This window comes from Montipora foliosa, chromosome 3 (genome assembly GCF_036669935.1).
Source record: "Montipora foliosa isolate CH-2021 chromosome 3, ASM3666993v2, whole genome shotgun sequence".
Classification (NCBI taxonomy): Eukaryota; Metazoa; Cnidaria; class Anthozoa; order Scleractinia; family Acroporidae; genus Montipora; species Montipora foliosa.
In genome coordinates this window covers 41,997,255-42,024,834 of record NC_090871.1, presented here as the reverse complement: position 1 = coordinate 42,024,834, position 27,580 = coordinate 41,997,255, and the positions used below count along the sequence as shown (strand labels likewise).

Genomic DNA, 27,580 nt, shown 5'->3' with positions numbered 1-27,580 from the left:
TCACAGCCTTTTTGTGTAATTTATTAACAACGCTAGTGAGACCAACTACATGCAACAGTTCTGTGTTTGCTCACGCTTTAAAAAGCTACTAAGTCTTTCCCAGAAAGATACAAATCATTAACACTCAAATTACATTAAAATGCATGAGATCATAAACTGGCTTTTAGTTGTACGGGAACGAATAAAACCCAGCCTAGCTTAACTTTAGTTTGTTAATCACGGGAAAAACTTAGTAAATAGTAAGATAAGCATCAGACCTACATTAGCAATATCTTCAAGATGAAATGATTAGCTGAGCAAGACAGGCACGTGTTCCATGAATACAATGAACAAGATTACTCGATTCTGTGTAGACGAAATCAGTACAATTTTATCCCTTATTAAACTCCGTAAGGTTCCAATTAAGTTACCATCCCAACCACATGCGCACACGGGCAAGAGCGGCAAAGGCTGATAGTAGTCTCGCTATTTCAATAAAAAATGACATGTAAATTGAAAACAAAACGTTAAAATAAATAGGACAGAGATGAGTTGTCAAACTTAGATGAAAGTTTTTTTTATAACTGAATGAAAGTACTAAGAGCTTTGCGAATTCCTGCAGTTCTGGTGTAGCGTGCCGATTTAGTCTATAGCAAGAATATGCAACCTTCAAATAAAGCAGGATTCGAAACTAATCTTTTATCAGTCACTGATCGTTGAGTTTGTAGTCTTTGGAGTTGAATCAACTGTTAGTGGATGGCAAATTTCTTCACGATGCAATTATGCTGACATCATAGAATGAATAGACCAATTCGGCTAACTCAATGTTGTACTCAATTCAAATCCGTTAGGATGCTACAACATGCAAATGCAACACACGAAGAACCTTTACCCCGAGAGATTTGAATTGGGTACAACATTGACTTGGCCTGCTACTTCCGGTCATCACTCAAATGAGACTTTGCGTCAAGACTTGAGATTTCGCTGCTATTTGAAAGTTCTCTTTAAATCCCGTGAACACGTAATCAGTAGAGACCAATGCGTTCCTTTCGGGAATCATAATAAAAAACCTGAAACCAGCAAATTGCAAATGAACTTTCTATTTTTAATTCGGAGCAGTTGGGATATGAGCGAGTTTATGCCAGTTTCTAAGCGCAGATGTACATCAATGCAGATGTACAACTACTTTTTACTAAAACACCAAGGCTGCTATCAGCCTGATCCTTTGCAGAGATCCTTGCTGAAGTTAAAATACTGTCCCAGCGCATTTGCTGCTCAATATTGGTTGAATAAGACATGAGAGACGTCAGACTCCTGCCTTCATCGTGTGAACGCGGTTGAATGATATTTCTGCCTAGGGTAAATGAATCCCTTATATCCACAAATAGAGTTATAGTAAATGCAAAACACACGCACACACTCAAACGGAGTCTCAGCCAAGACAGCAGATCTCTCTCATCTTACCGAGAGTAGACAGTTGATATACATTGTCCTTTGAAACTTTCTAAAACAAGTAAATATGATATTTGATAAAGTAATGATTATACTACAGAAACGCCTTAGAACATGTGCTTATTAATCCAGGAGACGAAATCAGTAACGCGCACGTACACGCCGTACTTTTCTTTTAGTCCACATCCACGGCTGCTTCCCCAGCTTACCACGCCCCCTAAGATCCATCTTTTGGTCACGGAATTCTCAAACACCAATCCTCCTCCAGAGTCTCCCTGACAGGAATCTTTGCCACCTGCTGCCTGCCCTGCGCAGAGCATTTTGGGCGTCACCTCGTAATTTTCGTCTTGGTAAGCCTTCTTGCAAATATCGTTGGTAGTTGTAGGGATGCAGATTTCTTTCAAGGTATCAGCAAAGGGTGAAAATGATGCATGGCTTACCTTGTATCCCCAACCAACTATTCGGCCAAATTTTCCAGGGGTCATGAGATCTCGCTGCCTTTTAATGAAAGAAACAAATCGTTAATCTCTGGGGAACAGGCTTCAACATTTGCTTCAAAAGCCATCCAATTTTGTCAAGTTAAGCAGCCAAATTTAACCGTTTAATTGGAAAAGCACTTTATGTTCGGCTATGTAGTCTTGAGATTTTTAAAAAAGTTTCCATTACCATACGAAAGCAATAAATATTAATTACTACGATTTTCACATTGACCACCTAAGGCCAGTGGAGCGACATATTTAAGCCCGACACTCAAGTACAGGTACCTGCCAGAAATACCCCTGTTAGGCAAATGTGCTTATTATTACTGGATATACCATTCTGGAAAAAAAGGTGGAAACCTTCTTAACTTTTTGGAGGATAGGGTGGGTGAGAGCAGGAATTCGTAATACACGTAATTAGAATCACTTTATGAAAATAAGTTTCAGCTGAAATCATAATTAACTCAGAGTTGGTAAAAGTGATGGATATTTACCTAAATGTCGGTAAACAATTGTTCATGTTTCCCATTTGAAGATTATATTAATAACATCGTCCTCGTCGGACGAGCACAGAAAGAAAAGGAATAACTACTAAGGTTATAATTATAATAAGAATGATTTTAAAAGTGATGATCCTGAAGACTTACACCTTCGAAAAGTTGTGCAGACTTACTTAAACAGACTCAAGCGAACACATGGTATAACCAATTGACTTACTCTTGCGTTTTCGGCAGACAAACAGGCTTCACATATTGTGTTATTCTGAGCTCGCGGTCGAGTTTCAGGAGGGCCAAGTCGGATTCAAACAATCTGAAATTAAAATCTTCGTGACTGATAATTTGAGCCACTCCTCTCTTCTGTACGTGGCTAGCGTTCAGTCTGCTCACCCGGTAGAGGCCGGCGAAGATGTGCAGAATGTCAACGTCTACAATTTCACCTGTGTCCTTGCCTTTTACGCAGTGAGCAGCTGAGATCGAACAGAAAGTACTCGAATAAGTCAACAAGCTTTTCAGCACAGCAAATCAAAGAATATGAAAAATCAATCGACCTTCTAAACGGCTTTGAGTATCTCTGTTAAATCTCATATCTGATGTTTCATAATCAGTTGACGTTTTACGAAATGGTCGGGGAGTCGGGAATAGAAGCGGGGGAGGTGGGTGGGGGGGGGGGGAGGAGGTGGTGAGGGGTATTATTGATTTCAGCTCTGAACTCAATGCATTGCTTACAGAACACTGTTAGCACAGACGAGAAGGGTAACATGCTGTTGTAGCAGTCTATGAAGGGTGTCTTCATACACGGGTAGGTTGTCTCTAGTCATTGTCTGGGAAAGAGAAATTAATGACCTACCGGTTAGAACCCATCGTTCGTTCATTACACTTCCGCCGCACAATATATCATTGTCATCACCCTTGGCGATTAGAACATGCCATGGATAAGCTCCTTTGGCCGAGTGTTTACCACCAACAACCCTCTTTCGGCAAAAATCTCGGGAGTAATTGAAGTTGCCTACGTCACCACAAGCTGTACAGAGATAATTAATTCATACAGAATTTAACCGGCTATAAACCGAACACAATGACAAAACAGCAGTTCTCATACAAACGCAAAAAGAGAGTTTCGGATCGAGCTCCCACTTAGCCCACACCATAGAAAGAGAGTTGCGACGAGATCAAATGTTCAACAATTTTCTTCTCAGTTGTTTGGGCACACTAGTGTTAATAGAAGAACAAGTGTGGCTGTTTAACTACGTAACGATGTTTAATTCGTCCTCTTCTTTTCCCGAATATTTGTGCTTTTCATCTATTCCCTTTATCTAACAATTATTCTACGAGGGCGCGCTGGATATGAAGTGATAGATAACCAACGAGCGGGTAGCTCCGAGTTGGTTATAATCATTTTATATCCAGCTTGCCCGAGTAGAATAATTGTTGTATTAAAAACCCCAGGATCAACAACTCTTCCACGGAAGCATTGATTTCTGCCTCGGACAATTCCGACCGGCTTTTGTCGGTCATTTTTTCTCTGAGCTACAAAAATGATTTCAGCTCGCTTTACTGCTGAAGCGTTCTTTGACTATAATAGGTACAGCAGGTATATGAACTGATAGCCTGTGTCCGGTGAGCCAATGAAAATGCTGGAAACCTTATATCCGTAGTTCAGTTTTTAATAATAATTAATAGTGACTTTAAGAGTATTTGCCCAACCTCGTTCCCAGGATCTCTCTTCTCCGCCTCCTTTGTCGTTAATCACAGAGAAGAGAGATCCTGGGAACGAGGTTGGTATTATCCGTGAGCCCACCCATGCCATAACAACACCAATTCACTCTTGTAAATTCCAAACGAGGCGCGTAGCGCCGAGTTGTCTATAACCAGTTTCATATCCAACAAGCACGAATGGAATAATTGTTGATTAAATTTTCATTAAATTCTGAACGCTTGGACACTTGAACATTAAAGCCAATCATTTCCAGCTTGGCAACACTTGACGCAATCAGTTTCCATATTAGGTGATACAGCATATGAGCTGATAATCGAGATTAAGTGAACCAACCAGAATGCTAGAAACGCCATATCCGTCGGAAATTTAATAATATAATATATAGATTGAGCCAAGCCTAAAAGCGGAACTCCCGGATTACTTACTCTTTCTGGCTGCAGGGTTAGTGAAAATAAAGGGTTTTGAAATTGTCCGCGTTTTGGTGCTTCCGGTTGCTGCTAAATTAAATCATTTCCTTCGCTTTCTTCTAAAGAAAAAATCATTGCCAAACCAGTGAATTCTACGGTAAATTTCATGAGAAAACCCGATATCGCATGAATCACGAAGTGATGAGTGCGATATAATAATAACAATAATAATAATAATAATAATAATAATAATAATAATAATAATAATAATAATAATAATAATAATAATAATAATAATAATAATAATAAAGGTTTATTAGCATTCCAAAAAAATTAATTGGCTCTTCTATGCTAAAAAATTCCTGTTCTACTCTAATTATGCAAAACATGGTATAATATAATTTACAATAATATCACATTCTAAAATTAAGAATTAAAATATAAACAAGCTAAAATGTAAATGTAATAAATGGACTGAAATTCATGTAACTTCTAATCTCTTTCGAGCCTTATTGACAAGATATGATGTTAAATTTCTCTTAAAAGATCGAAAGTCAATACAATTCCGCGATATCGGTTTTTCAAGTGGAATTTACTGTGGAATTCACCAGTTAGGCAATAAATTTTCCTTGAAGCGCATGAGTTTTAATCACACGTACTAGGGGTATAATAACTTTCCATAAAATATGGTAAAAACTACTTACTTGCAACACATTTCGGTTGTTCTCCAGACCATTTACCATCGGCTTGGCACATTCGCTCTCTTTGGCCTTGAAGTTCATAGTACCTATTGCAGTAGAAAGTAACTTTCTTCTTGTATGTGAATCGATTTCCAGTGATGTTTCCACGACGTGGTCTTCCCGGATGCCCACAATTCACCGCTGTTGGATAACAAATGTAACGATAAGATATTGACGAATACGAGTCGAATAACTGGACAACCTTTCTTTTCGTTTTGGTGTTTTCGTCTTGAAAGACGGAATGCCCAAGCATGTCCAACATGGATTAAATAAACATAGACCGATTAATAATTAATTTAAACAAGCATTATATTGTCATAATCATTTTGCTCAGTACTGATACATATTTCTATTTCCTGATATTATTACATCTGAGCTCTAATCTATGTATTCACTCCTTGTGTTTGTATGCATGTTTTGTGCACTATTTCTCTAAGTACACTTTCAGGCTGAGATTAACCGAGATTTTAAGAACATATTAACAACATACACAGGCTGAGAGAAAGTTAAGAACGTCTTTATTTTGACTTTTTTTTTGGTTTTTGCGAGTCGTATAAATAAAGGTAAAAGAACTGTAAAGCGATTTTAGTCTAACAGAACAATTAACACAAATACTTAGGGACGTGTTTAACAATACGGTTTTCTCATTGCATGATATCCTGAAGAACAAATCAGTTTGTAGCCGAACTTAGTATATCATTAAGTAAAGTACGATCGTCCGGGTGAGTGTAGTCCTGAGAAGGACTGTTTGAGATGACATTGACAAGTGATACTACTTATAGTATCTAATGACGTTACACAAATCACTTGCCTCTGAAGATGACTTCCGCTCAGGTTGTCGAATCGTCAGTCAATGTCATCTCAAACAGTCCTTCTCAGGACTACACTCACCCGGACGATCGTACTTTATTTAATGATATAACTCCTGGGTTCAAACCATTTACAATTGAACTTAGTATACCTCACAACTTTAAGAACATGCTCAGCCTCAGCCCCAAAATTAGAAGTTGTAATAAAACGTGCATAGTCTACACTCACTGAATAGAACAGTCCCTACGCAACGTAAAAAGGGCACCTGCTTAGATTTCAAAATTTTGCTTTTTGTCACTTTTTTCAACTCCCTCAGCTTCACATGTAATATTATGAGTGGAGCTAATAAACGAAAACGAAAACTAAAAAACAAAACGCAGAACCGTCATGCGTTAAAACACGGCCCAGTTCCGGGCAAAAGGAAAAGTCACGTGATGATGTCGTTTCGTTTGGGTTTTCAGCTGTTTAAAGATACAAACCATTTTTTGAATAACTCTATCATGCTGTCCGCCACTTATCGAAGAGATCAACCTCTTCGATAGCCCCACCAAAATATTGAATCTCATTCGAGTTCTCTGTCAAATTTACATACGTTTGCACACAGGTGGAGAGCCGTCCCATTTTCCTGTATTTTGGCATTCTCTCACTGCCGAGCCAGTCAGTAGGTAACCTTGGTCGCAGCCAAACTCCACAGTGTCTTTGAAAGTGAAACTGTCTCCTGTCATGTTTCCGTGATCTGGAGCAGTTAAAACTGGACACTGTATCCCTGAATGATAGAGGAAAGAAAAGTTATTGAAGATTAAGCTTCTTATCGTCTATTCAGAAAACTCTGCCTGTCAAAATGTCAAAGTGTATCTGTTGCCGGTAAAATCCGTTCTCAGGTTGAATCCGTTTTTACATAGGTTAAATTGGTGATCCTCATTTTACCCAGGTTGAATACTCACTCAGATAAATTGAAGAAACGTTTTTTGGAAACTAAATTAAACCTAGAAAAAAATTAGGGTCAGGCTAGGATTACACAAGGATAACAATTGACTTATTATAGAAAAGTAAACTAGTAGTAAGCTCAGATTATTAAAGTGTATTCGACAATCGCTTGGGAAGCAAAGCAAAAGGGGAGGGAATTCGAAAGAAATCATCTTCTTTTATACCTGGTGACGTATTTATTTTTCTAAAAGGTTTTTAAAAACCGGTTTTGAAGTGAATCCTAGGGTTTACAAAATGGTTTATAAACAAAGTCAATCTAATTTATATTTAGTATTTATTTTACAAAATTTAGCATTTTAATTTCTTTAATTTTCAACAACCTGACCCGTGACTTAAAAATTACCACAAGCGATATTACCTTTTTGCTCTCATTTCGTCTTCGTCTTTCAAGTTCCTTGAAAGTTATGGCAATTATACCCACTGGGAGGTGACAACAATTTACTTACATTTACTATGACTCGGTAATCTAAACAACAACGCAAATTATGAAGTAAAGACAAAGCGGTTTTTGTTTGAGTGTCTTTCTTTTGACGAGCAGTACCTAATGTTCTCCCCATTCGTTCCAGTGTTCAAAAATTCATATACAGCATTAAATGTAGCAAAGTTAGGAAAGCCGGTGTAAAAGGCGATGTCCTCGTCAGAGGTAAAATTTCGCAACTGAAAAACATGAGGATCTGCAAGACCCTTCTGACGTTTCAAAACGTCTATTTCAGCCTTTAGCGAAGCATTTCCAAGCTTCAAACTCTTCAGCTTTTCGAGAAGTTCTGTGAAATCTTCTGTCGTGTTTCCTGCGTATCCGTGTCGTTTTGCACGTCATGATCAGCGGAGCTACCAGCCGCCGATGAAGTGCAGTTATCAGCGTTGGTTTCAGTTGCACTAGTTGTTTGAGATACTATCAACTCTGTGTCTGTATTCGACGTAAACATACTTTTCTTAGGAGGCTTTCTCTTTAGCGGAGAACTTTGTGACCAAGAAAAACGTGACGGTACGACCCCTTCCCTGACATAAATACGCTGGCCTCCGATAAACTTAACAAAGTCCTCAGGTTTAAAGTGACGAGAGCAAATCTTCGTGTTTTGGTTGACAGTAAAATCCTTACAAAGTACATCAATAAAGTACATCAATAAAACTCCTTGTTTGACCTTGAAAGACAACGACGATCTGTCACATCACGAGCTACAGTACGTCTGTGATTTCTAATTTTAGCGTGATTCCTATGCGCTGGCGTTCGACAGTCGACTCTGAAATGGCTTCTTTCCTTTTCCGTTCGCTTGCTGAGGATTTGCTTCTTTTCTTTTAAAGCTCTTGCGATTCAAGAAAAATTAATTGCCTAACTGGTGAATTCGACAGTAGATTGCGCTGGAAAAACCGATATCACACTCATCCCTTTGTGATTCATGCGATCAGTCGGTTTTTCAGGTGAAATTAACCGTGGAATTCACTAGTTACGCAGCGAAGAAAATGTTACATAATAAAGCAATATTCGGGAAAACCAAAAGGCAGACGGTTCCAAAGCCTTTTATTTTCACTAATCCTACAGCCAGTAAAAATAAACAAGCCGGGAGCTCCGTTTTTAGGCTTGGCTAAATCTATATATTACAAAACAATGAGAGGATGTGTTGAGATGCGTCAGACAGAGCTCGAGGGAGGTTGAAAGCTGTTTTAAACTAGGTAGAGTGCATATTCAACCTAGGTAAAATGTGGATCCCCTGTTCAACCTAAGTAAAAAAGGATTCAACCTGATCTCGGACGGATTTGACCTACAACATATCTACCCTTAGGTTGAGTAAGGGGGGGACTTGAATTAGGTGTATTCCTCGTGATCATTCCAAAGATCACTCAGATTAGTCAATTCAAAAAGATATAGTCGCATGTCGATGAAAGTGATAGCTTCAACTGAGCAACTTGCTCACTTAAAAAGTCAGTTCACATATTTCATAAGCCAGTGTAATTAGGCAGTGCTGAAATTCGTCAGCTCGAAAGCGTTTTCCAAGAACGTACATACCATGAGTATCATAGAATGCTTTGAACCCCTTGTAATTTCCAGAATCGTCTGTCACGAACTCGATATGCATACTGTTTCCAGCTGAGGTGATATTATGAGGACGTGTTTTGCCACACAAAGGTGTAGGGTCTTTGTTTTTGTCAGCCGTCACTAACAAGTGATCGTAAGGACAGAGGACCTGAGGGTGGTCTTCCACTTCAAACTGAAACAGAAAACAACAAACGCGTGCCAGTGTAATGCAGACGTTGCCTAGTTTACAGTTTGTCTTAGAAGGCTCGTAATTACGTTGCTGCTCGTCAGTAGCTATGTTTCTGACCGACAGGAAAACTCGTCGAATGCTTCAAAATCATGTGATTACTTATTTATAATATACGTGAAAAATTCGAGATGGTTAAGCAGAAGAAAAGGCACGTGTATCACACAATCAGGGAAACATTGCGCCATAAATTGCGACAGCCAGGGCGCGCGCTTGATCTGAAAACAAAGAATTTGATTGGTTCTGACCAAACCATATTGTTTATTAGCCAATCATATCCAGAATTTCGATGTGCAATTTGAACTGGTATTACACTTTTTTTGCACTGGTGCTACACCTGAACTGTCCTGCTCTTAGCCAATCAGAATCGAGTAATGTTTTCACGTATATCATTATATGGTAAATTGACCACCGTAAAGAGATTTGAAAGCTGATGTGTCGAGCGTTAACCTTTCGTCAGAGCAAATTGAAGAAGTTGCGACCGACAAAAAGTAACAAAGAGACGAAGACAGAAAGAAAGAAAGACAAAGTAAGAAAGGGATTCAATTCGCTTTGATGAAGGGCTAACACTCGACATGTTAGCTTTCAAAGAGGGTTGATATGGTAAATTTACCACCTTTACAATGGTCAATTTACCATATCAATCCAGTTGATAATAAACCCATTTTTTTACCTCAAGGAACGTCAAAGTGAGACTGTAACCTCTTTCCACGGTAATTGTCCAGTCGCATATGGCGTTTTTCGGGTATTTCCGTGGGTATTCTGGTGAATAGATGTATCCCCGTCTTGCCGTCAGCTGCTGGTTATCGCACACAACTGAAAACAGCCAACGCAATTTCATATATACACAATTTGATGATTACTGATTAAATCAAGTTTGGGTACTAAGTTATTAATAAATATTCCGGATGAGTGTTGTTATTTCTTTTGGGACCTCGTCGTCCTCGCTTACGTACGGTCCCTTCTATTTCGATTTACGTCCTTTGGAAACAATAAAATAGTTAACCACCGCGTTTTACGTGAAACGTGAACCGCAAACTGCCCATTAGACCACGATATTCCCGCCATTTCTAAAAAAGGAAAACTAACTATAAAACTTTATTTAAACTCAGTAGTGAAAAAAAATTATAGCACGCAAACTGCTAGTTGAACCGAGCAAATAGTTACAGGTAAAAATTCGAATATTTAAATGCAAATTAAAACACGCGGCTACCAATAGCATCTCTAAAACCATGCGTACGGAACCCGCACCCGCAGTGTGCGCGGCAGTCAAAACTGTGCTATCCTGTCAATCCTTTGCCTTTTCACTGGAAACGGTGTATTCCTGTGCGCTGTGCGTTGTTGTCAATCTACCCTGTCGAAACGACGCCATCAAAGTCATTCTTTGCAAAGTTAACACAAATAACAGTCAAAGCACAACAGCTGACGTTCCAATCGCCGCTCACTGGCAACCCAGTTTTGGCGCCAACGTTTGTTGACAAAAAAGTTACCACAAAATATTTTTAATGGTTTTCTGGCTCTTTTATTGCGAACAATTGACGTGACGTCGGATAGTACAATTTTTCCTGCTCCCTGAATTCTGATTGGTCAATTTAAATTTCAGTAGCTCTCGCCGTATGCAAGGAAGTCTTCAAATCGTACGAGTCTCTAATTTTCTCACTTATGTCGGTCGCTGTGTCTTCAATTAGGACCAATCACTTTAAGATAGAGCCTGGGTTAGAACAACAATTAGATTGCCTCCATAAGTTAGTTGCTCCGAGTAAATAATGACTCTCTCCTTTGCTCTTGCCTTCTCGATGCTGTTTTAGACAAGGAACACGAATTTCAAGTTATACAAGGGGGACAAGACGAAAATAATTAGAAATGCGATTGTGTTAAGGAACGGATAAACTCTGTTTTAACATGAGACCCTTATTACTCAAATATTCTCAAACAAAGGATAACGAAACAAGCATTTGGGATACTTAACTGAGAAAGTTTTAATTGATGATCAGGTAAATTGTAGACGGGACGAGGAGGAGGGAGGGAAGGAGCAAGGAGGGAGGTGACTCTACGAAAGGTTAGCACCATTTGTTCATAGGACGGGGCATCGCATCGTAGAAAATGTAAAGAAAATAAGAACCAAAAGAAATATGCCAGGCAAAAAATAGAATATTAAATGACAAGCCATGCTACTCACCGTGGCAAGACCTCCCATCTGGTTGCATTTTATATCCATTTCGGCATGAACAGTAATAGCCGCCCGGATAGTTGTGGCAATAATGATCACAGTCCCCTTTGTCGTAGTTACACTCATCGTTATCTGTACAGAAAAATAAGGCGGTATTATCGTGATTGATGATTAAAGTGGTGTAAGGGCAAAGGGTAGTGTATAATATGGCTCCAAAGAAAAGCCAAACGACCGTGCAAGCAGGTTTACGTTAAATCGAGACCTAATGTTTCCCAAGATGTTGTAAATATCAAGGTTCTTTGTTTTATTTTATTTTATTTGACTTCGCCCCAACAAATGTGGGGCAGGGAGGCCACAACAGCATAACCAATTACTGTGGTCCCCAAAATAAATACTGAATTACAAAAATATTAAGCTTAATAGTTAAAAACAGCAATTTTGGTATGAATTACCTTTTTAAGTTTATTACGTGGCGCCACACGGCATTTTCGAATTCGAACCGGAACGAATAAAGATGAATAAGAAGGAAAAAGACGTTAACTTTGTTCATAGTCCTCTAGTTGGGAATCCACTATCCCTTCCTTGTGTTTAATTTCTTTCAAATTCTGCTTTGCTTTAAAGAGTAAATTGGCAAAATTGTTGTTGAAGAAGTTGCTAGAAGCGCTAATTCTCAAAAGCAATTTGTAGGCCGTGCACAATGCTTAAGGCCATTCTACAGCTTTGCGTTGCGTTACCTGACTGTGCACAAATTTCTGCGTCATTATTTTGCGCACAAAATTATGCGGAGAGAATTCACTCAATATGGCAAAGAGTGGGTCTCCTTCTTAATGATGGCGACTGTTAAGGTAATTTTATTCTCTTAATCGTAATCTTTGTGCAGTGGCATTTTACAAAAATGTAAATTACTCTGAAAAGAAAACTGTTTGCACCCAGGACTTATATCAAAACTTGATGAGGTAAGATCATCCGGGTGAGAGTACCCCTGAGGAGGACTCAGTGTTGTCGGTGATGTTTCGACGGCCTGAGCGGAAGTTAGCCTCAGAGTCAAGGGAATTGTGTGGTGCAAGTAAATGTAGAAGTCGGTTGAAACGCGATGTTATTGGTCTGTTTGGAAAACAGTGATGTTCAGGGCTGGGAAGACTGTGATTGGTACATCTCTATCCGTAAAAGCTCTGTCGTTCTTTGATTGTTCTGATTTTTTCTGTCCGAAAGTCTTTTGTACGACGCAGGTAGTAGTTAGCAAAGGTTCAATGGAGTTTGTTAAGTTAGAAAACCAGCTTTCCAGTTGATTTGTAGATAGTATTGTGGGTTTGCATTTAGCGGTTTTTTATTCAATTTAGTGCTTCGTCAGTCAGTGATTTTCAATAATGTTGTTGCTGAGGTCTCCATTTTTAGTCGCCCGTTTGTGCTTAGTCAGTTCCTTTCCTTTTCAATGTAAGTGGCCTGGAAGTCGCAGCTTGAGATCTTATGAGTAGGGAAGCAGCTGGGGGAGCAGGGATGGCTTAGTGGCCATTGCACTCGCCTGCCACTAATGTGGCCCGGGTTCGATTACAGACTCGCGGGCATATGTGGGTTAAGTTTGTTGTTGGTTCTTTACTCTTCTCCGGGCTCCGGGCTTTTTTCTTCTCCTGAAAACCAACGTTTCAAAATTCCAATTCGATCGGAAGCAGGACCCCCCTGAAAACCACTTTCGCGTATGTGGAGCTGTTTGCTGTGTAGTGTGTATTATGTGTCCTTATGGAAGGCGCAGTGAAGTTTCCATACCTGCCAAACTGTGGAGTTGGAGGGTAATGTTGCTGTGTGTAATGTGCAGGACGGCTGTTAGCACCAGTTTGGTTAGCCAGGGCCATGGCTAGCATTTGCATTCCTGATGAAATGCCTCCCCCGATAGATGTTAAACAAGTTGTCATTTTGGAAATTGACTCATCTATTGTTTTGTTAGACTGTTCAAATGCTTGTAGCGTTTTTTTTTTCATTAGGAGATCTTCTTTTGCAGTAGGCATCAGAAGCTGGTCCCGTTGTGCTTCGGATAAGCTCTTTTCCATGTGTCGTCTTTTGCTATCGACAAGTTTTGGAATATTTGAAACATTTATTGTGTGTTTTCCTTTGCTACCAGTAGCTTCTGCTTCACTTGAATTAGTTGAGGTGTCAGCAGCACATGGGGAGGATTCTGAAAATAACAATAACAAGCACTAAGGTTGTACTGAAACATAGTGTTCTGAAACGTCCAGAAAACCGAAGATTTTGCCGACACTGTTCATCTAATGAGGTACAAAATTAAATCCACTTTCTTTCTTACTGTAAATCACGTACAAGTATAGATAAAATGATTTTTACTGATATAACTGAGAAATATTCAGACTTCAATACTCTTAGTGATCATAGTAAAATATTCCTTCTTTTAAATAAAATTTTCATTTCAATATCATATTATTATTATTATTATTATAATTATATTTTTTCTTAATGCAATACCATCTAGGTATATGGGAACCCAAATAAATTGTTGTTGTTACATTGCATCTCGTTGGTAATTTTCAATTTTTGTGATGGTAGTTAGAATGGGACTAAATTCTGTCTGCTATAAGCTTAATATATTTGTGAGAGGATGACTACACTCAAGTTTATATCATTGCACCTTCTGCATATTTTTCACAAATCATAATATTTTTCCCTGAAAATACACTTACCTACGGATCCCTCGTCCTTTAAATTGGAATTGGTGCCTGATGGTAGAGCCACTTCACCGTCGATGCCAAATAAGAGAGACGTTGTGGATGGCGAGCCTTTCCATATTTCGGTCAATAAAGCGCTATTATTTTGAACCACCTTTCCACTGCCGCTCCTGGTGCCTTTATTCACTGCACTGCGGTAGTCTTGCCTGACACTTTTGACTTTTTGCTTGATTCTTTGATAGCCGTTTCGGATTTGCCTCTCCTGCTCCTCCAGCTCTTTTCGGTAAAATTCACATTCCTCGCTTTTCATATCCCTAAGCTCTTTTCTCGGTTCCTGAACAATTTCAGGGTCAGAATCTTCAGGAAAATCCACGGCCATGCATCGGCGTATTTCCGCATACATTGTGGATAAAATGGCCTCAAAGTCCACGCCGTTAAGCTCACACTTGGTTTTGAATTCTTTAATGTACTTGAGGAGTACCTCCACCGCTTCCGATGTCCATGAGGCCTTTTTGTTGCGTATTCAGACGCGACGGACGCTTTTCTTTTTCCCTGTGACTTCTTTGATTTTGCACGTGGCAAGTCCTCTTCCACATCTTTCCGAGTCGAGCGGCTTTCCTCGTACTCTCGTCGACAACTGGTTCATCATTAACTAGGTCTTTTCGCGAAATGTCGACACTGTTGTCCTCCGACTGTTCCAAACTCTGTTCAAACGATTTCGCCAGCTCAGAACGGCGAAAATATTCCCCTGGCTTATAAGCGCGCGAAGCCATTACAGAGTTCCGCGGCAATCTGACAGTAATCCGATCCCACAAAGTTGACCATGCTAGAAGGATGACCCTACCTCAAGTGTTTACATGGCAAAACGTTGGCCCTAGGAAGGTTACCCTACCAAGCAGATAGGGTTACCTTACCCCTAGGCTGACCCTACCTCTCATGTAAACCAAACCGGAAAATACAATAGGCAAGGGTTACCCTTCTAAGAGGGTGCCCCTTCTAGAAGGGTCACCCTATTTCCATGTAAACAGGCCCTAAGAGAAAACCACCCTCCCCCTTATCAATGTTGGATGTAATTTTTATGCTGCATGACATACATATGCAACATTTCTTGTTCGTTTTGATTACGTTTTATACTTTGCTTCTTGGGATCTTAGATTCTAAGGAACTTCATACTCACGAAACTCCAAGAATTTAGAGCCTTACATATGTAACTTTAAGGTGTTATCGGGAAATCAATACGCACATGTTGATTAAACGTCAATAGGTTGCCATTAACTATCGGTAAATCACGTGTGGGCCACGTAAAAAGTGCATTCACTTCATGAAACGGGAAAAATAGTATAACAACAAATTTTCAGTACCAAACACACGGTTTACATGTCTTGGTGAGGTTTGAATTAAGTAAAAAAAGCCAATACTATATTACCACTGTAGGAGTAACGCAAAGAACAATACGTTGACCATTAATTCATAGGTCAATTGTCTTTTAAATATTTTGCATACTAGTTTACCTAAATGGTTCAAATGCTTTCGAGGTGAGAGGGGATGTTCAAGTATACTTGCGGTAAAATTAACGACAGTTCATGCCAGGAATTGAAGGGCAATTTTGATAGGTCTCCAGAAGGGACAGAACAAAGGGGACCCTCATCTAGACCCCACTTGAGAAAAGAAAGAAAACACTTTGAGGATAAGAGCATGGTTTTAATGAGCGGCAAGTACTATGATTCATGTGACTGATTGGAATTACATACTTTGCCCTTGAGTAGACTCTCAATTATAACTAAGTGTGATCTGTTTGATTTACTACAAAGGTATTAGCTGTGGTCAAAATAACTAAGCATCGTTTTTCGGGAAACAACAAAACGTAATATAGCCCCTTGAGAGGACGTATAGTTACAAGTAAAATATGAAAACCCAGAGAGATCGAAGAAAATAAAGTGAATCGCGTAATATTGGTATCGAGAATGGTCACTTCACTTCAACTTCTTTTTTCCCAGCTAGTAGCCCGAAGTGCTGTGGTTATTAGTTGTACTTCTCGTATGATTGTAAAAGTACAGTAATGTATTTAAGAAAGACTTGTGAATCACCTTAAAATTTTCACAGAAGTTAACCCTCTCAAGCGGGATTGGTATCTGGATGGCAAATTTCGTGACGCCATCAGTTAAGTCTATTGCCCAGAACCCGACCACTTCAGTTAAGAACTGCTATAATTCTCCTTACTTAGCCGCAAGAGCTGTGAGACTTGGCTCTCAAACAATAATTTTACTTTGTAATATGATGAAAACAAACTTTGCGTTTTAAAGACCTTCATTTCCGTGGTGAAATCTGCATTTCTACAGATATTGATTGCTGCCAGGAAATCCGACCACAGCAATAACAAAGTAATTAAACGTAATTAAGTTTTGGCAGAGAAGAGATGTTTTTGTCTCCCATTGCTCTTGCAAAGTACTTTGGAATTATAATTTGGAAAAATAAATCGACTTTAATTAAAGGAACAGAGCAGAATTCTGTTTTCACTTCCGGTTCCGCTCATTATGCAGCAACTTACAGAAAATAATTCAGCCCAATAAATCAATGAGGAAAGTTTTAATTGAACTGTATTAGAAAGGCATTACACTACACACAGGTTAATTAAATTTATCGATATGAAATTAATTACGAACGCAGCTTTTTCAATGATTTTGCACAGTTAACAAACAATTGGTCATATTCTGGGCATGCTAAGTTTAGTGAAAGTCTTTTTATGATTCTGGCCTCTGTTATTCTAGAAACATTACATTCCAGGAAGATTTGAAGGATGTTATAACTACGTGTACTCTTCGAGAAGCCTCGTGGCAAATATTGAAAGGTCGCTTCGAAAACAACATGATTTACAGACCCTTTCTTCAACAAAGATCGCTTTTAAGCGTAAATATTAGCCACGAAAATCTCACTCATCGAACAGAACGGCGCCCTCTGCAAACGATCCAAAAACTCAAAGCCCGCCAAAACTTGCATCTCAAAGCTTGAATGTTAAGTTTCCTTTCGGTATCCAAATTCGCTAGAACACCGGCCGCATTACAGGCAGCCCAAGCTCGGTATACGATTTATAGACTTTGTATGTAAAAATATACTTTGAGCTTATAAATGCTTGAGTAAGCTGTAAATGTAGCAATAAACTTCACTTACCTCTACGTACAGTTGTCCTCGTCTTTTCTGTGCAATCGGAGGGCAAACTGTGTCCGTTTTAGACGGGTTTGTGGCTTACGAATTTTTACGATGTCGTCAGGTAGGTAAAGTTTATTTCTACATTTACAGTTTATTTTAGCATTCAGAAGCTCCAAAGTAGATTTTCACATACAAAGTCTATAAATCGTATACCGAGCTTGGGCTGCCTGTGGTCGCAACGTAATTATTTTTTTCAATCGGAATACTCATATCCTGACCATTCATCACTTTAGTCCAGCCTGATTAGCTTATCCTATTTGTACACGAAACTGTAATAAAATTTCTAACAGATAAAAGAAGGGTCAAAGAAGCGAAAATGAAGCAGATGAGCAAAAATCAGAGCCGTTACATTAGGAACGTGACTGCAAGCTTCTGCGCATCTTAATTCCTCAATTAGCGCATAGCCACAATTCCTTGCGTCTCGAAGACAAATGTGTTGTTCTTCCCATTACAGAGCTGCCTTCGTTCGTTCGCTTCAGGCTCACTCACTGCAGCAGCAATTATGCAACAATTGTACCTCCAGATACCAAATGTACGCTGCAATACATTTAATTAGTAATCTTCATGAAAAAGAACGGGAATTTTACGAAGAAAGGACTTTCAATACCCATTGTTGAACCGGTGCCTAAGATACTGTTGTAACGCAATATTGCGTCAAGGAAAACCCTTCTTCGGAAAAGCACATATGTGGATGTAGCATATTCCATATTCTGAGAATGGTGCCCAAAAACAACGACAATAAAGATAATCCATCGACCCGTTATTATGGAGAATAACAACTGCATATCTTCCGTACATTTTATGTTATACGCCAAAAACTGTTTACAATTGTGTTCAGACAATCATGGACAAAAGTGTCAGGAAGGTAGCTTCTCTTTAGAGATAACCCCCTCCTCCTTATCAATGTTTGATTTTCCAGAAAAAAAATGATGACTTTTCTTGCAGGAAGAACTCCAACATTGAATATGGGGGAGGGGCCGCAAGAGCATGGTATTTCCCAAATAGTACAGCCAATAGCTCGAATAATCGAATTAGATGTGAAGTGAACTGATTCACACAACCTTCCCAACAACGTTTGACCACGATTGTAGCTAATTTCACCACCAAGCCTCGAATTTGAAACTTGTAAATTTTAGCATGAGCTAAGTCCCAAAAAAGCAAACTTGGAAAGAAAACCCATTTGCGAACAGTATTGCATGTCCAGATCATGTGAATAATTTTGTGCAAACGAGGACTGGTTTTGAACTTTGAGCATATGCCGTAATCCTGCATAAGGCCTATTCCCGTTGTTCGCGGAAAACATGGTGGGAAAGACTTGACTGCACGTAATACCGTTTTGCATGTAAGAGACTAATGTGAACAATTTCGCCGACCAACTGCGGCAGATAATAGAATGTTCGGTAAATGAATTAGAGCCAAGTCTGAAACGGCTGAGTCTCATCACTGGTGTTACTGTTTAAAAACGACCTTCTACGAAATTGGAACGAATCGTTCTTTTTTTCACACCGTTTGTTCTTGTCATCGTTTTCAGCAATGCTATAATTAAGTTTTGTCATTCATCCGTATTCACAACATTAGAAGCGGGCAGCCTGAACCATTTGTCTCACTCCTTGTTTTTACTGTTTCTTTTAAGGAGGCGTCGTGGTCGAGTGGTTAGGGCGTTGGGTTAGCATGCGGTTGCCCAGGGTTCATATCCGGTTCTAACCTCTGCTTTGGATTTGTTTCCGGTTGTACCGAATTCAACTCTCCCACGCTTTGTAAATGACCAACTGGTTGCCTCCTGCCAGTTGGGGTTCTTAATCATGTTTCTGTTAAGCCTGAATCGTTTCTTCTAGCTTGATAGCAAAGTACATTTCCACTATAAACAAATTAAAAAGCATTTACATTTGTTTTGTACATTCTTTTTGGTGCGCGCGGACCACTGCAAAATAATTTCGGATCGGAACATGAGAATTTTCGAATACACCGGATGAAAGGCTGTGAGGATTTTAAAGAAGCAAATTACGTTATATGCGACCAAGGCCAAAAACTGGTTCCACTGCGAAAAATGGAAAGAGAGCAATAAGCTTGCAGGCGATTGTTGTTCAATTAAACCTGAGGGAACTCTTTTGAGTAATTTACTTTCTAGCTCACAAATCAAACTTAACTTACCGACAGCTGAGTAATGTGCCATGAATCCATGATAGGGTTCCTCGTTAGAATAATCCGAGTGAAAAGTAAAGACACATTCATTCGTTGGTGATACAGAGTATTTTGATGGCAGTTTTCTGTGTTTCGAAGTTGTCCGCATTGAGCCGCAAAATTTTCCATAGGTGCTGTTTCCAGAGCGAAAAGAAATCCAATCATAATCACACATGAAGAAATATTCCAGATCAAGAATTGTAAAGGTTATATTGATACGATAACCTTTCGGAACTGTTATGTTCCAGACACAGTGCAAGTTGTCTGGGTAGGGGTCAGGAAAATTTGGGGACTGAATTACTCCGAAGAGATTGCCATCGCGATTCCCACCGCAACTCAGCGAATCTGAAAAAAAAAAACCTTTGAATTAGATTTCAGATATCTTGGAATAGGTAATTGGCAACCAGTAGTTAGAGACACATAAAAACTCTGCAATGTACAATTACTGGTGGATGACCAAAAGGAGCTCATGAGAGATCTTTTTCTTTCGTCCACCAACATGGCGGAAATGATGCAACGTGAAAACCACCCATCATCATCGAAATAAACTGTCTTCTTAATTAAAACAAAACCCCAGCGATACCTTTAACCACTTTACAACGAGGAAATGATGACAAGTATGAACAAAATTATTGCTTAAATTGTCTCGGCGGGTGATGTACTGCCCGCTCAAGGTACTTCTTATTTCTGTTTTGAAGATAGTAATAGAAATATCTGTTTCTCTATTCCCTGAGCTTCTGCGCAACAACTGCCCACCTCGTTCGATTTTGCAATTCTCTTCTATTTCTCCGGTATTTTACTGATCCAACAAAATGAAACGAAATTTCAGTGTTTAATGGTAATACCCGTCTTTATTGTCACATACGGCTCATGATTATATTAAAGTATTTACGAGATCTCATGAAGACAACTGCTAGTTTGCCTTTCTTCTCTAATAGTAGGTGTCACTTAACTTTTAAACCACAGAAGGATAGCTAACTTGTTGTGGGGAATTCTCAAAGCATGGCAATGTACAAAACTTTAAAAAAGAACTGTTACGGTTTTCACAGTTCAAAAAATGTTTATTTGTTCTTTGAAACTTGTTTTGTGGGTCGTTTCAAATATTCACCCTCTACTCAATTAACAAGTAGTTACGCAATTTTTTTCGAACGTTAATGGATGGTGCAGACACAGAATAAGAAGGATGGAGTCAATGAAAACAGGGGGATAGAATTCCGCATATGCAGGTGTTTTTTGCCAGTTACTATCGAAAACAATTATCTTCCATTGCATGGAATAGGAGAAAAAGGGTCCATGCATGTTAATGGTGCCTTCTCAGATATTCAAACTATGTTTTTTGGGTATGCGGAAAGGGTCTATTCTTGGTCCGACTCTTTTCTTGATTTACATTAATGATCTTACAAGTGCAACTACTACTTATTTTTCTACACGTTTTTTGCTGATGACACCTCATAAACTGCGCATGGTAAAGACCGTAATAGTTTATTTCGTCATATTAATATTAAACTTCCCAATATACATGACTGGCTATGTGCAAAAAAATTGACATTAAACCTGCATAAAACCAAATATATAATATTCCAGTCAAGGCAAAAGTTAAACTCTAACGCCTACCCTCCTATAACTTTAGCTAGTCAACCTTTAGATCATTCCTTTTATGTAAAATACCTTGGTTTAGTTATCGATTGTCATTTATCTTGGCAAGACCACATTGAATACGCTTGCTCCAACTGATTAGTAAAAACATAAACGTTTTGGCAAAGGTAAAGAGATTTTTGTCTAAAGAACACTAATTAACTTTTTACCAGCTATCCTTATTTAACATATATGGTTCTGTATTATAGGGATGACGTCCCTATTCGAGACAATGCCACCCCCACTACGATCGTTTGAATGTTTTAAAGTTCCCTGATGTTGTAAAACTCTATCCTTACCTGTTTCTTTATCATCATTTATGTGTTGTTAAATCTTCCAATTTTATATTACCACTGTTGTCAGAGCAATACAGCTATACTATTCGTAAAGTCCCCTCTGATAAACTCTACATCCCTTTTTCTCGATTACTGAAATATTATGAAATTCTTCCCAACAATTATTGGACGGTACTTTGCGAACAATCTACCTCTTACTATCCGTTCTGAACCTTAAAAAAAGTTTTCAAGGAATGCTCTTTTAAACATTACCCTTCTCAGCATTATATTCTCTACTGTTTACAGAAACCTGCTCATGCGTTTTCAAAACAGTATAAAAAGATATAAAATCATTCTTATATGTATAAATGCAGTCTTCTTTTTCTTTTCATAGCAAGAGGTTTTAAGAAAGTAAGTAAGTGTAACTATCTGAAATACTATTTATTATGTTGTACCTTTAATGTAGATTTTTTCTTTGTTGTTGACTGTTGTGCATATAAAATGTGAACGTGTAAATAAGCCGGCCCAACACGACAATAGTGGAGAATAAATCTAGAAGTTTTAAAAATTTCAGTCGTCAAGATGAAAAATACTCGGAGCGCTTTTATGAAGGGATGGGTATTGCAGATCATGTGACAGTCTCAAAGAAACAGTACATTTCTAATTATCCTTCGTGCCATCGTGTAAATTGCAACTCTTGAATGAAACATTTTGCTAGAACACGAATTGTTATTGATGAAAAAACAACGACAAACAAACAAACAACAACAATGAGGCTAAAAGGTCTTTAAATGCACAATCTTTTTTAACGTGGACAAGTGTGATATAATCCCACGATAAAGTAATTTTACCACATAATGACGTAAAAAGAAACCTCACCATAAATTTAGTATGGGTAGCTTATCCCAGTGTGGCGAGGGATCGATTCCCAGGCTTTTTTCCGGGTTCTCCGGTTTTCCCCTCTCCTTACAACACAATGTTTAATTAATCTCAATCGATTGGAGTTAAATTGATTTAATGTCAATGTGCAGTGTCCCAAGTAGGTGCCCCATTGCTAGAAGACTCGTTGTTTTCTCGTTTCGACCGGAAAGGTGATAGTCTCCGTCTAACAATTCCACATTCCACGACTTAGTTATCTTTTACATTCATTTAGTTTCAAGAGTACTGTTTAATCCAAACGTAACATACATTTACCCAAGGGTATTCAGCAAGAGTTGGCAAACCTTTGCGTGTAATGGACCACTTGCTAAGAAACTGACGAGTTTGGTATCAAACTCAAGTATCAGTGAAGTGATAGAAAACATTTAGTGAAGGCAATTTGTTTATTCAGGGATAGAGATCATGAGCATGAAACTATCCCGCCTTGTTAGATTAGTGGCTTGTTTTAAATCCGCTTACAAAGTTGCTGGACAAAGAGAGGATTAGAAACAGAGAAAGTACAAAGAAGATCACCATGTTGTTTTAAAATTATCATGCAATCATGAAACTAGGAAAAATGACTGCAAAACTCAAATTAACTGGAATGAGACACACCCTAGAGATTAAATAAGTGTGCGCGATGGCTAATTGAAAATTTCCGAAGGCTGGGTGAAAAGCCAAACCATTTGATGAAAAAGGAAAGTCACTGACATTTGAGCAACAGGTCAAATTGACAGCATCTGGAAAACTTAACAAATTTTTATTTTTTGCGATTGAAGTATCGGGCAAGAAACTCTCTAAGGAACTTATAAAACGACTGTAACGGCCTTGGTATTATCGATAATTTAAGGGCCGCCCTTTAATTGCAGTAAAGCCAGCCGAGCTTTGACTTTCAGACCATTACAGCTTCCATATTAACACTGAAACGTCTCCCTTTTTATGAATTTACCTTTCTATAAATACTGTGCTCCAAGTCATTGACTGTCTCGCCTGCAAGTGATACCTGAAGATTTGTTTCGTCGTCAGCAATCTTACGGAAAATCACAAGCGACCCCTACGAGTGCGTTAACAACCGGAAATGGCTATCTTCACGTATGTCTAGGATTTGATCATGAACTATTTTCCAAGCTAGTCTCCTATAGACTCAAACTTTGAACTGATATTATTGGATCACTCTCGCGTTTGTAAGGAAAAATTTAACTTTTTTCCCCGCATCTAAATGGATCTCGTTCAAAAGGTAATTATGGACGAAAACACTATTCTGGGAGGTTTCTCTTGAGGTTCTTTCCTCCCATTCTATTCTCCGTCAACAATCAAACGTTGCTGTATTTGTTTGTTTAACTCTTATTGTTTGTTTTTGTTTTGTTATAATTGGTAAGTATGCGCAAAAATAAGCGTGCACAAAACGAAACCGTTAAAAACAAAATAAATTTCTTTATAGGAAATCACTGCAAATGCAACTGATATGTACAAATGGGTTCAGTATCTTTCTGCGGTTGGTAACGTTAACCTCCTTTTTCGTCTTTGTTCGATTGATACCTAATGCATCGATATATTAGAGCAGTTTTCAACGCGTGTCGTAAAACAAACACCAAAGCAATGCATTACTTCTTCCCGGTGTTGCGGTCTGGCCTTTCCTTCAGCAATGTGGTGGGCATGGCGCAATCTTCTGAACGGACAACTGATCGATGAGACCACATAACAGCAAAACAGACTGGAGTAAAATTGAGGGAGTTCAAGTGCTGAAACTGGTAAACTAAACTAAACTAAACTAAACCACAGCAGGTGCAAAAAGAGCAATGTGCCAATCCAAATTCGTAGCAATTCCATGAACCTTGCTCAAAGCGCGGGAGAAATCGGTTTTGGTCTTCCTTCTCATTGGTTGATAAACTGGCGCAACAATTTTCAACCAATCACCAAGCATGGCAATTGCAATCGTGTAATCACTTTCGAAGGCATTTGAAAACTGCTCTAATAATAAGGCTATTACGTGCGAAAAATTAATAAATACTAAACTAGCAGCAAAAAAAGGAGAAAAAGAGGAGTTCAAGCTCCGTCATCACAAAACAGCTTACCTATTTTAAGTCTTTCTTTATAGTGTGCTTGGAAGTTTCACATGATTGACTCCTCTCCCTAAATCTTTATTCGCCAACGGGGGAGTCAACACTAAGCGCAAATCTAATATAATCCACACAAAGTAACTCGCTAAGCCTGTGTCGAGCTACCATTACTTTCTAATCTTCTTTCTTGAAACTAGCGACGGAGTTAAGAAAAACAGGATGTTGACTTAAGCAAGGGGTGAAACTAAAGAGAAAAAACGTTACACGCTCAACAAATCGGCGTTGTTTAAAAAAATTACGAACGATAGAATCAAGACGAAGTGGCATACCTCTTCTTCTACAGGGAAGAGAGTGCGCGTTTTTGTCAGTTACACTGTCAGTTATCAGAGATTCACAGCATGATCAAAGCCATCAAATCGGGAGAAGACTAGATTTCAGTTTGGTGTTCATTACAACTGGAATAAAACCCACTATGAAAACCGGATATTCATTTTCAGAGTTAATGCTCTTCTCCTATAATACGTGTTCTTTTTACAACATGCTATTGTAGTGTTATTCCAATGACACTATGGAACATTGTCTCTAGCTAACAAACAAATCTGTTGTCTGTTTACGTCTTGGCCGCTTTACAATCAGCACCATGCTTATACAGCACGTTATGCTATGTTGAAACAGGATGACGAAACTAAAACTAGTTATTAAATCAAAGTGTATGCCTTCCACGACTGCAGCATAAATGGATGACTTACTTAAATACATACTGTAATCTGTTACCAATTAACAGTAATTTGCAGCAATGGCGAAGCTTTCGCCACTGCAATATGTGGCGTTATCCAACACGCTAGGTTGAGGTCAAGAAATATAATAACAAAATAAAAGTTGATTGGAAAAATGGTTGAGACAATGGTTACATTCTGACGCTTGTTGTGGCGCATTAGAAGAATCGTCTTCAGTTACCGTTTAGGGATCTCTCATAAGGGCAACGGTCACTTTTGTGTTGTTTTTTTGCTCAGAATTTTCAAGTTTCCTTTTAGGCCAACTTCAATGGCGACAATTTTCTGGCCATCTTAATCAAACATTTTTCCTCTTGAAGATCGGTGTATTTCATTATTCGTTCTAGGGTCCTTGCTTGTTTCCTCGATGAAATGGCCAATGCCCAAAGGTGGCAATTGTAGCTAATTGTTACCGAGAAGTTTAAAAGAGATATTCTTCCAAATGTTCATTTTCATCTCGTTTTCATCCATGCATTTAGGCCGATCAAAAATCACGCCACATGCCAAGTTAACAGGAAGATCATGCGTTGGTGTCAAGGAGCAAAGCAATCGTGCCATATACTGAAAACCGTTGTCTCTTGGGACATGATAAGCCCCTTAAGAAGATTGGACCCTTTAGGTCGCTGATAGGTGTGGAAAAAATGATGCATCAGTTGATAGTGAGATGAAGAATGTGTTTCCGCCGACGAAGAGGCTAGACGTTTCAGACATTTCGCAGTGGTATGTTACATTGAAGTGCGACCGAAAATACGAGGGAATCTCTGAAAGCCCTCCCAAATTTTAGTGAACCTAAGCATTTCTGTCCTTATATTGAATTTTACGGCAACTAAGTATCAGGTGAGGAAATGCGAAACTCAAGCTTAGCTTCATTCAATAACTTACAAAACGGCTCTTAAAGACTTTCTTGGTTATCCCAGCTTAAGTATGATCGTTTATATCATTTCGCGGCTTAACTTGAGGATATGCCAGCGACTTACGCATATCACAACTCACAGAAACGAAGCTTTCAAAAAATAACAAGCAGATCTCTGGTGCACAAATAACTTCCATCACAGTATGCAAAATGATAAAAGACTACACTGAAAACTTTCATAGTTACTTTATCAAACATAATCCCTTGAACATTTATTAACACCTCAAAGTCTGGACCCTTAAGAATTAAATTCTATTCAATTCTCCTTAAAAATAACTAAAAATAACTTTAGAAATACAACTATGTATTGGCGCCAAGCTGAGGGAAATTGGGCTCATTGCAAGATGCCAACAGAGATATTAAACATTTCTATCAATGAATTGAGGCAATGTTATTTTAACCTATCAGATAAAACCGCTCAAGGATAAGAAAAACGTCTAAATAATATTTCAAACACTCTTTTGGTGGATACAGGGAAATAAAGAATGTGAACACTTTATTATCGCGTTACGCAAAGTCGCGTCGTCATTTCCTCTCTGGTTTCCTGTCAAGCTGAATCGTACCAATTCGACTTTTTGTAAACAAATGTGCAGGACTGGTCGCTACTTTAAAAGTCATTAGTCGACTTTTGTTATCCTTCCTCAGAGAAACGGAATAGAACTTTTCGTTTGGATGAATGACAGTTACTTGCCGCGCATTTTACTCTGAATAAATATTACTTGTGTGCCCCCTGCAGGTAGAATACGGGAGCAATAGTGTCAAAAAACGCTGTTATTTGAGATATATAGTTGATATATAGCTATTATTTAGCGGGAGTAAATCAAATAAATCACAGAGAGCCAAAATCCCCAAAGAGGGGACTTCCGTTGACTCACGACCTCGGGTAACCGTGGAAGTAAGTTTGGACTTCCATCGTATACAAGGCGCTTGCCCTTGAATGTGTTAAATTGACGAGATAATGTAATGATAGGGCATAAACACACATTGCATGGTATTACAAATAGACCAAAAACAGTACCTGAGAAGGAAATCAGTACAGCAACACAGACAAAGACGATGTAGACCAGAAATCTATGATCCACACGAGATATAAAACAACGAGTTAGATTAAGCACACAGGCAAGAGAAAGGGACTGATTGATAATGCACTGATTCAAGTGCTGGGAGTGACTTACCTTAAAAAAGCCATGATTTATGTACCCTTTTCTCCTTCTCGAGTAAGACACGTAAAAGAGAACAACGTCACTGTAAACTGACCATAATTCCACTCTCTGGCACGCGCCCATCACTACTAAATCTTTTTTCATTGTTAAGTGATTGACATTGTCATTAAGGTGACAGTTCAGACTCGATGACCGTCTCCAAATATCCGGTAACCCGCGGAGTTACAGTTATCATGAGATGTAAGTTGATCCTAGAACGCCTACGTTTTGAAAGATTG

The 27,580-nt window shown here is 38.7% G+C and overlaps 2 protein-coding genes across 2 annotated transcripts; both read right to left on the bottom strand.

Annotated features, from left to right (window-relative positions):
• On the bottom strand, positions 1 to 27,420 carry LOC137997455 (mannan-binding lectin serine protease 2-like). Its single transcript, XM_068843474.1, has 11 exons — positions 27,315 to 27,420; positions 27,158 to 27,210; positions 19,536 to 19,910; positions 11,512 to 11,634; positions 10,006 to 10,148; positions 9,077 to 9,278; positions 6,677 to 6,850; positions 5,239 to 5,415; positions 3,258 to 3,431; positions 2,628 to 2,877; positions 1 to 1,929 (listed from the first exon to the last, which is right to left on the bottom strand). The coding sequence occupies exons 1-11, from the start codon at positions 27,326 to 27,328 to the stop codon at positions 1,539 to 1,541; spliced, it is 2,076 nt and encodes a 691-aa protein (XP_068699575.1). The 5' UTR covers positions 27,329 to 27,420; the 3' UTR covers positions 1 to 1,538.
• Positions 13,146 to 14,717, bottom strand: LOC137994239 (uncharacterized). Its single transcript, XM_068839857.1, has 2 exons — positions 14,193 to 14,717; positions 13,146 to 13,672 (listed from the first exon to the last, which is right to left on the bottom strand). The coding sequence occupies exons 1-2, from the start codon at positions 14,578 to 14,580 to the stop codon at positions 13,146 to 13,148; spliced, it is 915 nt and encodes a 304-aa protein (XP_068695958.1). The 5' UTR covers positions 14,581 to 14,717.
• Positions 27,421 to 27,580: the final 160 nt, after the last annotated feature.